The 12,381-nt window shown below is 59.7% G+C and overlaps 1 protein-coding gene across 1 annotated transcript; it reads right to left on the minus strand.

The window, feature by feature from the left end:
• Positions 1-1,842: 1,842 nt before the first annotated feature.
• CAMKV (CaM kinase like vesicle associated) lies at positions 1,843-12,103 on the minus strand. The gene is made up of 12 exons (XM_054594838.1): positions 12,025-12,103; positions 4,742-4,850; positions 4,511-4,642; positions 4,255-4,329; positions 3,933-4,071; positions 3,664-3,784; positions 3,438-3,513; positions 3,205-3,341; positions 2,966-3,044; positions 2,666-2,753; positions 2,286-2,397; positions 1,843-2,174 (listed from the first exon to the last, which is right to left on the minus strand). The coding sequence occupies exons 2-12, from the start codon at positions 4,834-4,836 to the stop codon at positions 1,843-1,845; spliced, it is 1,386 nt and encodes a 461-aa protein (XP_054450813.1). The 5' UTR covers positions 4,837-4,850; positions 12,025-12,103.
• Between the last annotated feature and the right edge of the window lie 278 nt (positions 12,104-12,381).

Below are 12,381 nucleotides of genomic sequence, written 5' to 3' on the forward strand. Positions count from 1 at the left end.
CCTTTGGGCCCATGTGGAAAGCACAAGTGTTCCCAGGAAGAAGGATTAACACAAACGGCCGCATAGAACCTTTGTGCAATAGCCACCCTGCAGCCTCTCCCCAACCCAGGGAAGCCCACTTTGGCTATAGGCAAGGTCTGTCTCTATGGTGGCTGGGTTTTGGTGGGTTCTAGTTCTATGCCTCAGCTAAGACAAGGACTCCTTGTTCAACAGGACTTATCAGGACAGCAGCCCAGAGGTCATTCCTTGGCACAAGTCCATCACAGGACCCATCATCCATAGGGATTACTACAGTCTGGAGGAACCCATCACCACCATCAAGGAACACATGTGGTGAGGGTGATCTGCATTCTCAGCCCAAGCAAGCCACATGGCACTGAGCACAGGCCACTATCTGTGAGCCTGCTTCCAGCCTCTCCCTTCCCCACTGCCTTCCAGGGGCCCTTCCCCAGCGAGTCAGAGGAAGCAAGGCGAGAGGGTGGCCAGAAGCTTTGGCAGGGTGACATTTATTTGCCAGGTTCAGCAGGCACAGTTAGCCCACTGATCTTCATACACCAGAGCAGACCCACAGGCATGCAGGGAGAAGGGCAAGACTGCCACCAGAGTGCCGAGCACGGGCCGGGACCGGTGTGGCTGCTTGCCCAGGCTGTGGTGGGGTCTGACAAAGGGCACCTGCCAGGAGCCTCCATCAAGAAACTGGGGAGCCTTATTCCACTTCCTCATCCAGCAAAGGACCTCAGCATGGCTCAGGGGCGCCTGGGCCTCTCTCTGAGCTCTGATAGAGGGGGAAGTGGGTCAGACATAAAGGGGGTTCCTCTCTACTTTGTTGTTGAAGCGGGAGAGAGAAAATCTGCCCCTGAAGGGCACACCCCCAAATCAGACTATGGGACACTGCCAGGCAGCAGGCCCCCTGGGATGGAGTGGACTGTAAGCTGCTCTGGAAGGTGGCCGTATGGGAAGAGCCAGGGCATATCCGCCCTTCCCGTTAGGCTCATGGGAAGGACCCAGCTAGGCTGGTGCACAAGGTGTTGGGCCTGCACTCCTCTATCCTCCCAGTTCTCATTGCCACATCTAATTGCTCCTCCTTCCCCATACAGGCTCATGGACTCAGGGCACAGAGAAACCCACTGCAGGACCCAGGAGGGCAGGAAATAGCACAAGGGTCTTGGGAGGGGCTTCCCAGGGACAAAGATGGAAGCTTCTACCCTCCTCATTCTTTTTCACTGCTGAGGACCCCCATCGCTACCAAGCAGTGCCCCCAACCGTACGACCAGTCTTGTCTTAAAGCATACTGCCCTAGATTTCTGCATTCTCTAGACCGGCCTGTGTCCGCTCCTAGAGTAGCTCACATACCACAGGCGCATACCTCCATGTGTAGAAGCCTAAGACCGCTGACAGGGCCTCGCTGGAGGACCAGCTCTCAGGGCAAGGCCACCCAAGTTTAGGGCCTGGGAGAGGATGGGACCTGCAGGGCCTGCCTGGGGGAATTGTGAGGCAAAAGAGGAAGGGGAGCAGGGACCTCCTGAGTATCCCTAGAGCAGCATCCCACAAGAAACAAAACTGGTGAAGCTAGCAAAAGACAGAAAAGCCACGAGGAATCCATGCAGGGGCTGGGGCCGGTCCTGCCTCTGGCTTGCTCACCACTCATACACACACACACACACACACACACAGGAGAGGTGAGACTGCTCTCCCGTGGCCCCCAGACGTGCCCTACACTGAGAGGCAGGGGCTGGGGGGGAGCGAGGGCATCATGCCAGTGACTCTATATACAGTGAGAAGCCCCTCATCCACTCTCCCACCCTCCTGCCCTTCCCCGCCCCCCACCACCAGCCTGCCCACTCAGCTGGTCTCCTCCCTCTGAGACTCGGCAGAGCCGGCCGCCTCCTCCCCTTTACTAGAGGGTAGCGCCTGGCCTGTTGCGCCCCCTGGGGCTGTGCTGTCCGGCTGGGCCAAAGCCGGCTCAGGGGTGGCACTGCTTTGGCTGGTGGGCACAGTGCTCTCTTCCGCGGCTGGCGTGGCTCTCCCATCAGTGGCTGGAGTAGCACTCCTGTCAGTGGCTGGGGTGACGCTCCCATCGGTGGCTGGGGTGACGCTCCCATCGGTGGCTGGGGTGACGCTCCCGTCGGTGGCTGGGGTGGCGCTCCCGTCGGTGGCTGGGGTGGCACTACGGTCTGCAGGGGCTACATGATCACTCTTTGCAGCAAGGGCAGCGTCACCTGCTGTGACCGAGGTGGCACTGCCCCCAGGAGGCGGGGCAGCTCCACTGGCAGCTGTGGCCCCACCTGCAGCCCCGGGAGCGGCAGTGTCTGTGGCGGGGGCGGACTGGGCGGCGGCGGTGCTGGACTGCTCCGGCGCCCGGAGCCGCTTCATGAGAGTGGTCACCCGGACAGCTTTCTGAAAGCGGGGCAGCGAGAGAGGCCAGGGTTAGGCTTACAGACGATGCATCCGTTCCCTAGTACAGGCCAAACCGGGCCCTCCCCACGGTGCCCCCGGCCACCTCTGATCACGCAGGGCCAGGCACCTGGCTGCTCAGCACACTCACGACAGTGGCTACCGCTACACCGTGAGTGGGGAAAAGCCTGTGTGTGGGCAGGCAAGAGACGGTGGGTGCCAGAAGGAGCACTTGGGACCGTTCCAGGAGAGGGAGCCATCCAAGCCTCACCTTCCACTTAGCCCTGGCAAAGTTCTTTTCAATCTGGGCACAGACACCATCCTTGATGTTCTTATCAGAAGCAGCATTGCCAGAAATCCTGGAAAGGGTGCAAGTGTGTCTGGATTGGAAGCGTGGCCTTAATGGAGACTCTGGCCAGCCCTTTCCTCGTAAGATGCAGGGGTTGCCAGGCAGACCGTCTGGGCTCTGGCTGCTCCCTGAGCCCCACCCAAGGCCTCGGGATGGGGGCTGCTAGCTGTGAGGAGGACGGAGGCCTGGCCTCTCTGCTTCTTTTCCTGGGGCCCCACTCACCACTCATGGGAGATGGCCTCCTCCGCAGTGATCCGCTGGTCTTGCTCCACCTCCATCAGCCTTGTGACCAGGTCTTTGGCTGGGGACAAAGCCAGGGAGAGGCTAGGCATGGCACCCCATCTCACTGTCTAGAGGTGGTGGATGGGCTGGGGGGTAGGAGCAGAATTCGGCAGAGGAGGCTGAGAACAGGCCCCCCACACCGACCCTTCACTCTGCCCGGATGCTGGGCGCCTCCTCACCCGCCTGTGAAATGTCATCCCAGTATGGAGAATCAAATTCATAGTCGCCAGCCAGGATCTTTCGGAAGAGATTCTTGTCATGGTTCTCGTAGTCATCTTCCTCCACCTCCTCATAGAAAGGCGGGTTCCCTGAAAGCCTGTGTGAGGGCCAAGGGGCAAGGTCACCCAGGAGGGCCGTGGGCACGGGCTCCCATGCCCTCTGGCGGTCACCCCCTGTTTGCCCACCCACTCACAGGATGTACATGATGACTCCAATGGCCCAGCAGTCCACCGGGCGTCCATACCGCTGCCGGCCTACCACCTCCGGGGCTGCAAACATAGTTCCAATCGGCTGGTCAATATCCCGCCTGCCAGGCCTGGTACCACACACTCCGGCTCCCTGGAGACTTCCTTCCCCCTTACCCAGGGCCACTCCTTGAAGGCTGTTTCCCACCCTGCCCCTCCCCCTCCCCTGCTTGCCCAGGTACTCGGGGGTCCCACAGGGCTCCTTGATGAGGCCATTCTCTAGCTTAGCCAGGTGGAAGTCGCTGATGACAATCTTCGAGTTCTTCAGCCTGTTGTAATAAACCAGGTTCTCCAGCTGCTCCGGCCAGGAATGACATGTGGGTGGGCAGAGAAAGACTCCATGAGGAGAGGGCCCCAGAGGCTGGACCAAGGCCCCGAAGGGCTGCCCAGCCCAGCCCCAGGCCGGCTGCCAGCTGGCCCTTTGGGCAGGCTCCTGGCCTCACCTTGAGGTTCCTGTGCACGATCTTGAGTGAGTGCAGGTAGGCCACGGCCTCCAGGACCTGCCGCACCACGTTGCTCGTGTCTCGTTCCGAGTAGTAGCCCTGGTCCAGGATCCAGTCAAACACCTCCCTCCCCGTGGCCCTGAGGGACACCAGCCCCTGAGCCCGGCGTGGGCAGGATCGGGGGTGGGGCAGGAGCACTTGGGCGGGCTGCCCACACGGGGTAGCTGTCTGGGCAAGGGACGGGGACCCCAGGGGTCCAAGCAGGGGGCTCTCCCTGGCTGTAGAGGGTGGAGGAATCCTGGGACCCCAGGCCCGCACTCACAGCTCCAGGAAGATGAAGTATTCCTTGCGGGTGACAAACACGTCCACCAGTTGCAAGATGTTGGGATGTTTCACCCTGGCAGTGGAGAGAAGAGCCAATCGTTGGGGCGAGGTGAACCCCCGAGAGAGCGCTGCTGCCACAGTGGGCCACAGCGGGCCACAGCAGACTCACAGGCCAGAGGCTCCCACTGCCTGAGGCCTCCGCCCTCAAAGCGCTGCCCTGCCGCTGCCGCCCCACCCCCAGGCCTCACACTCACATCTTGAGGATGCCTATCTCGTTCTTAGCCGCCTTCCGCACCTTGCGGCCGTCCCGCTTCTGGAACTTCTTGCAGGTGTGCAGCTTGCCCGTTGTCTTGTCCTTGGCCCGGAAGATCTCACAGAACTCCTCACTGTAGCCACAGGCACCTGCCTCAGTGCGGCCTGCACACCACCCCATCCCCCCATTGCCCCGACCCTTGCCCTGCCCTGCCCACCAGACCGGCACTCACGTTTTGATGACCTGTCCCAAATCATATCTGTCAGTCACCTCCGATGGCTGGTTATAGTTCTTCTTGTCCCCCAGAGTCACGCACCCAAACGGCATTGCCAGGCTCTGAGCTGCGGGGAGGACAGGGTCTGGCTCAGCCACACCACTCCCCGTTTCTCTCCATGACACGGAAGCCGCCTCCGGGAGACCCCAGCCTGGCTCAGGCCACACCAGGGCAAAGCCTAGGCCAGGGAAGGCCAAGGGTGGCCAGACTCGGATCCCACCCTGCTTTTCCGGCCGTGGCCCCAGCCACTTAGCTTGCCCACCTGAACTGTAATAGATCCCACTTGTGAAAAATGTATTAAACTGACCTACCAGGGAATCGCTTTATAATATATACACTGACAAGATTGATCAAATGATTTTTTACACCTCAGCTATTTTACAGACAGGGGAGGCTGTCACTACCTGCCCATCAGTCAAGCTGTCTCTAAAAGCCTGAGGTACCAAGTGCTGGCAGAGAAGAGGAGAGCATGAGCGCTGCTGGCGGAAGGCAAGTCTCCCCTCTGGAAACCAGTTTGCTGAAACTATAGACGTCAAACGTATCCTATGAATCAGCAATTGCACTGCTAAATATATGCTCTACAAAAATACATATATTTGTGGATCAGGGTACTCACACACAAGAATGCTCGCAGTTGCAATATTTGTAATTGCCAAAAATGAGAGACACCCCAAATATCCAGCTACCTTGTGATATTGTACATGTATTATGACAGAGTCACACGATGGAATATTACACGACAATAGAAATGACGTAGCTATAGCTATACCCAACCACAAGGTGAAGCTCACAGTGTTGAGTGAAAAAGACACAAATGAATGCATATATAGTATGATTATATAATCTAGAGTCAATATGTTATCAATTATGGAATTGATAGAAAGCTCAAAACAGGCAGAACTAACCTGTGTTGTTTAGGGATATAAACATACTGGCAACAAAGAAGACTTGGAAATAAACACCATGAGTCCTTCTAAGAGAAGGAAAGGAGTTGTGATCGAGTCGGGACACCTGGGGGGATTCTGTTGGGCCTATTTCTGGACCTAAGTGATGGTTTTACAGCTTTATAATATTTTGTAAAGATGTACATACAAGTTTTGGCACGTCCCTAAATTTTTGTTATGTTTCACAATAAAAAATGTTAATAAAACTATGGTCACCCAAACTAAAGAACACTTGGTGACTATTAAAAAAACAAAGCAGACTGAGCCCTGGCTGGTGTGTCTCGGTTGGTTGGAGCAATGTCCCGTGCACCAAAAAGTTGCGGGTTCAATGCCCGGTCAGGGCACGTATGGGAGGCAACCATTCAATGTTTCTCTCTTTCCCCCTTGCTCTCTCTCTAAATCAACACCCATATTTAAAAAAATAAACTAGATTGAAATACGCTGCTGTGGACAGTCTCTGAGATACGTTGTGAAGTAAAAAAGCAAGGGACAAAATGGTGGGTAAAGGAGGCTGCTATTTGGCTAAAATTTAAAAAATTCACATGCTAGTTTATAGTCCTGTTTTGGAAGGACAACTAAGAAATTTAAGAGTGCTCTTCGGGGCTAAGAATTGGCATGGGAGGAACAGGTTTCCGTCTTTTGTCTCACTTTCTGTTAGAATTTTTACTATGATTATGTGCATAAATTTAATAACTGCTGCAATCAGGCACAGTGCTTGGGGGCTGCCTCAGAAGAAGCCCTATCCGGGTAGAGAAGTGAGGAAGAACTGAGGAAGGAGCAGCTTAGGGCTGGGCCTTAGAGCGGGAGGGTTTGCGGGAGCGGGGTGCGGGGGCAATCCCCAGAAAAGGTCCGGAAAGGCAGCACAAGCCCACCTAGCGCCCACCACTGGCGCCCCGCAGGAGACCTGGGCAGCTAGGTCCAGGGGAGGGCCCCTGGCCAGGGGGCGAGGGGGGGGGTGTTCCAGGCACAAGGGCAACCGCACGCGGCTGGCTGCAGCGGGCTCCAGGCACCGTGGCACCGGGACACTGTGCCCCGCACGTCTGCCCCATCGCCACCCGCAGTGCTGCGTAGACTGGCTCCAGGACCCAGAGGAAAGGCACCAGTCGTGGTCCTTGCTCAGAGGCCAGCCCCGAGAGGATAGCTGGGACAGTGTCAGGACCTTGGTAGACCTTACCCAGACAAAGTCTGCCTCTGTCTTGCCCAGTCACCGGGACACCGGGGCTCCAGCAGGCTCTGCACCAAGACTGTGTTCAACCTGCCTGGCTCTGCTGGCTGCATGTTATTGTCCCTCCACAGCGATTAGCACATGCTGTTCACAGGGCTTGGCAGCGGCCTTGACAACCTGGATGCTCCCCTACCCGGAGTCGCTCACAGCCACAGAGCAGTGGAGAAGGGAGGAAGCCATCGCCATAGGAAGGAGCTTGGGCTAGAGGGACCCAAGGCCAGGGCCCATACTAACCCCACGCCCAGCCCTGGCTGCTGCTCGCTCCCTCCCTCCCAGGCAGAGGCCGCCCACTTCCCAGGGGTCACAGTCCTGGAGGTTCTCCCTCAAATCTGCTCTCAGCATCAGGGAACAAATGCCCATGTTCCCTCATCTGGGTGGTTCGGGCTCGGGGATTGCAAACGCATTTCACCAGCGTGATCCAAGGCAGGGCTTAAGCCATCTTGTGAGGCACTGCAGAGGCGAACAAGAGAAGCTTTGAAGATCATCCCCGACTGCGTGTCTTTGCCACCGTGGTCACAGCCCTGCTCCTGCGTCTGCCGGGGAGGAGCATGTAGCTGGAATCCCACTCTTACAGCGGACGGCAGAAGCACAGCCTCCCACCCCCGCGGCCGCCCGCCTCTGCCTCAATCCGGGGAGGGGCTGCAGCAGTCCCTCGGGTGTTCAGCGGTCCCCTTCCCTGGCTGGAACCCAAGACCTTGTCCTGGGTCACGCAGGAACGCTGGGAGGGACCCGCGTCGCAGTTCTGTGGCTTTGCCTAGGCCATTCCCTCTGGCAGCAATGCCCTTCCCCCAAGTCTCCCATCAGCACCCTACTTGTCACGCCAGGGTTATTTATAACACGAAAAACCCCAGCAACTACCTAAACATCCAACAACAGGTGACTTGCCAACTCAACAGTGTCCACTCAAAGGCACGGATGCCCATCTTGCCTCCCTATGGAGCAGCCTCCGCCCGAGCCAGGTGCCGGCACTGGAGCTGAATCTCTTCTTCCACTGCAATTTCTGACATAAGGTTGTTTGTGCAACAGATTGTCTAAAACAATCCTGATGCTCCAGACTCAAAATGGCCCTTCTGAAATACCTTCCACAACTTCCACCTCCCCCCACCCCACTCTACAGCTCCCTGCTCTGACGCACGGCGTGGGAGGTTTTGTATATGCCTGTCCCTACTCTTGGCCCAGCTTTTGGCCATGCACTTGCACTTGTGCCCACAGGGCCCCAGGGCTGCTCTTGAGGTCTGTGTCTCTGCTCAGTCACATCAGCCTGAAGTTGTGTCCTAAAGCCTCAAGGGCACAGCGGGGACAGATCCGCCTGCCCCCCTACCAGGCTGCCCCACCTCAGCCCACTGCTGCTTCTCCTCACCCATCAAACTGTGCTCGCTCACTTCCACCCCCCACCTGGTCCCAGGACAAAGAGAGAAGAGAGGGCGCCCTGCCGATTAGCGCCTGGGTCCCCTCCACCCCCACCACTCTACCATCTGCCACCCACCGCCAGCGCCTGGGAGGCTGCTGGGGCACAGAGCCCCGGGCACCTGTCTGCAGCGAGGTGCGGGCGGGGGGCTGGCCCCGAAGCGGGGAGGAGCAGCCAAGAAACAGCTTCAGGAACTGAAAGGCCAGGCAGAAAGGGGTTTGCATTTCTCGCCCCCGTGCCGCAGACAGCTCAGACCCAACACACAGCGGCAGGGGGTTCTTGTTCCAGTGCCACAGAACCCGGGCTCTGACTCAGGCCCACACTGGGGCCAGGGAGGGCGCAGGAGACCCACAGCTGCCACTTTCCCAGACACGTGGCTTCTCTCATTCTCTGCAGAGAAACTCAAAGGTGTGCACAGAGGGTGCAGAGCCTGCCGCTGCCACTGCCCTCCAGGCGGCTCTAGGGGAGCCTGAGGGCCAAGCCCTGTTCATTGTGACCCCTGTGCTCAGGCCATCGAGCCTTAGGCGACCCTGAGGAAGCCTCTGACGGCAGGTGCCCTGGTAATAAAAGGTTCCCCAGGGGCCCTACTGTAGCCTAGGGCAAGCCTGACCTAGGGGGAACCTGAGTGGGACAGAGGCCAGCTCCAGAGGCCCAGAAGTCCCACGAGGGACTCTTGTCCCCTCCTTCCCACCAGGGTCAGCCTGGTTCTGGCCCCACCTTTCTTAACCATAAACTGGAGCTTCCTGCCACCCCGCTCCTCTGCCACTGTGTGGGGTTCCACAGCTTCCAGCAAACCTAGGAAGGCTCGGAGGGGCCCAGGGGGCCCGGCCACCTCCCAGCCACTGCGGGCAACACCTCCCGATTTAGTGGCAGCTGTGAACACCAGCCTGCTGGCACTGCTCCCCTTCCCTGCGCTCCTCCCTCAGGGACTGGGGCCGGCTTCCTGATGCCATGGGCACGTCCTCCTAGGCCCAGGCCCTACCGGGCCCACCGCTGAGGCCTCACCCCAAGGACCAGGGGAACCAGAGACCTCCCGCTCAGGGTCCAGGGTCCGGTGTCAGGAGGAGGAGCGAAGCTTCTAGCCCACCATCCGGCTGCTTCAGGAAGTGGGCAAGGAGCTGTCCTAGCTGTGCCTCAGGCTCCAGCCCCACCGTGGCCCATAGCTCCTGCTGCCGGCAGTCTCCCATCAAATGAGGGAGCATGGAGAGGGAGCATCTACTGTCTCAGCAGTGGGCAGACAGTCCAGCGCCCCCTCTAGAAAGTTCAGTCCTCAACATGCAGGCAGAGCCAAGAGCCAACCAACCCCTCCCAGGCGCCTGGGGTCCCTGTCTTTGAACTCCTAAAGGATAATCCACTGGGGACCCCGCTTCCTTGTGGGTGGAGGAGGGGAAATGCTGGGGAAGGCTCAGAGAGCAAATGGTTGCTATGGTGATGGAAGTTTTAAAACAAGAGGAGGGGGAGGAGGGAGGTGCTGGCCAAACCCCTTCTGCAAGAATTCCCTGAGGCTTTTGCCAGCTTCCTTCCCTGAGGACCCTAGTTCCTATGAAAGGATAGGGAGGTGGGGAGACAGAGAGACTTTAAAAAAGAGAGAGTGGGGCAAGGACACAGAGAGACAAAGGCACAGCCTGTGAACAGAAGGGGAGCAAAGAGGCGACAGAGTAAAAAGGGAGCAGCCACAAGGATACAGGAGGGGACAGTTGGCAGGCGGTTCTGAAGGGGCCTATGGGGGCCCAGCACGTCCCTGAGGCTTCCGTGGCCATGTTTTCTGACCACCTGGGCCAGGAGCTGCCCCGGTGCCCGGACCTCTGAGACCAAGCCCTCCTGTATCCCCCAGACATGCCCCTAACTCGGTGTGGGAGGCACAGGCGCAACCCCGGGGAAAGGCCAACTGTTGCAGCCCCCTAAGTGAAAGCAGCTCCTCAGCCCCTCCCCCATCATCACCCCAGCTCAGGCCGGGCGGGGGGGGGGCCCACATGTGGAAGGTACAAGCGAGGGGGGTGGAAACGAAGCTTGGAGACCTGGCTGCTTCCCTGCACGGCCCCCCTCACCTGGCCCAGCTCTGCCAGGACTCTCCAGCCACACACCTCCCCTTCCGCTGTCTCCCCAGGCTGTGGGTCCCCAGGGCTCCTCTGGCATCTCAGCCTAATTCCCTGCCACCACTGTCCCCCTCCCAACAGTGCTTCCTCTCAGGAGAGCCAGAAACTGCACCCTAAGCAACCTAGAAACAGGGTAACAATGGCACAGGCAACCTCCCCTTGCCTCAGTTTCCCTGGAGAGAGATCACGGGCTCTGTGGCCTTCTTCCGGGGCAAGGACTGATGGCCTGCCAGTGTGTGGTGGCCAGGACATGGGCTGGAGAGGAGGGCCAGCAGCAGAGATGGGAAAGACAGCCTATGGCACGGGGCGGGGGTGGGGGAGGGGGTCCACATGGAATGCTATTAAAAAAAAGGAGAGCATGCCGCACCCCAGGGCCCAGCCTGCCACTGAGAGAAAAGGAGACACCAATATCCCAGTTGAGGAAACTGGGGCCCAGCGAGTGGCTAGAGCTCACAGGAATCAGCTGAGGGTGGGGGCAACCAGGTCTCCGCAGGTGGTCCTGGGGGTCTCAAAGCTGGGGCCTTGGAGGAGGGTGGCAGTACGGGGCCTGGGCTGCTGCAGACTGAGCTTTTGGTGAGGGACAGAGGGCCTGCTCCCTGAGAGGGGAGCTGGTGGAGCAGCTTCTGCCTAGGGGGTGCGGACAAAAGCAGTGTGCAGAGCTATGGGGGGCTGGGAGAGCCTGGGGTCTCTGCCAGATGCTACAGGCTGCGGAAGAAAAACACTCAATCATTCATTGTCCACCTCTGCTCCGCCTGGGGCCCTGCTTCCCACCGCGGTGCCACCCTGACCCCCTTCCCCAGTGCTGCCGGCTCGCCCCCGCTGGCACAGCTATACACATGCGGGAGGCACACGTGTGAGCACCAAGCCCCGCACTTCCCAGCAGAAACATGTGCGCCCCCCGACCCCCATCGCCCAGCGCTGGGTCGGTGCCCTGGACCCCCAGCTAAGCTCCACAATAAGGCTTGGAACCTAGATCTTGGCTAAGGGGCTGCTGGTCGGCAGGGGCGGGGAGCCCCTTCCCCGCTTTCAGCGGCCCCGCCCAGCCCCCTCCAGGTTGTCGTCCAAAAAAAAAAAAAAAAAAAAAAAAAAGAACTGTTGTCATGGAAATTAGTGACTGCTTTGCGCGGGAGGGAGGGAGCCGGGGGCAGTCGGGAGGGCTGGAGGCTCTGAGAGTCAGGAGGGACCGCTCAGCCCTCGGCCCCTACCCCAACGGGGCACCACGAATGTCGGAGGGTTAATGTTTTCACAATTAGGAGCTTAACGAGACGGGGGGCGGGGAGTACACAAGGGGGGTGGGGGGCCAGTAGAGGAAATTCGCCTGCACCTGACTCCGAGGCTTCCCCTGGGACCCCCACCCCCAGCCGTCAGAGGTGACAGGGAACTTTAGCCCAAGCCCGCACGCCGACCCCCGGATCTGCAGAGCCCGCGTGCTCCCGCGCCGAAGCCCCAAGCCTCCAGCCTCGCGGGGACCCGCACACTCGGCGACCCGAACCTCGAACCGGAGACCAAATCCCCCAAGACCACAACGTGCGTTCCGGGGGGCGCCCCCCGCCCGGCCCGCTCCGCACCTGCAGCGGCGGTCGATCACAGGGAGGAAGCGATCGCAGGTTCAGCGGGGGCGCCGAGGGCTGCAGGGGCGGCGGGCAGAATCCGCTCCGAGCACGCGGGGCAGACGCGGCGCCAGCTGCAGCCGCTTCGGCTCGCGAACCTCCAGCATCTCCCGCCGCTCGCCCGCACCAGATTCGCACCCCGGGCCGGGGGCGGGCTGGGGGCGGGGCTTCCCTCAGCCGGCTCCGCCCCGACCCTGGCGAAGCCGGTGGCCGGAACCCCACTCGAAGGCGAGCGGACAGGGGTGCCACTGGCCTGCCACCCCTTAGGCTCCCTTAGGCCCTCGAACTGACTGGGCAACAGGGGTCGGAGGGGCC

This window comes from Pteronotus mesoamericanus, unplaced genomic scaffold, assembly GCF_021234165.1.
Source record: "Pteronotus mesoamericanus isolate MK-2021 breed Mesoamerican mustached bat unplaced genomic scaffold, CSHL_Meso_final scaffold_533, whole genome shotgun sequence".
Lineage (NCBI taxonomy): Eukaryota > Metazoa > Chordata > Mammalia > Chiroptera > Mormoopidae > Pteronotus > Pteronotus mesoamericanus.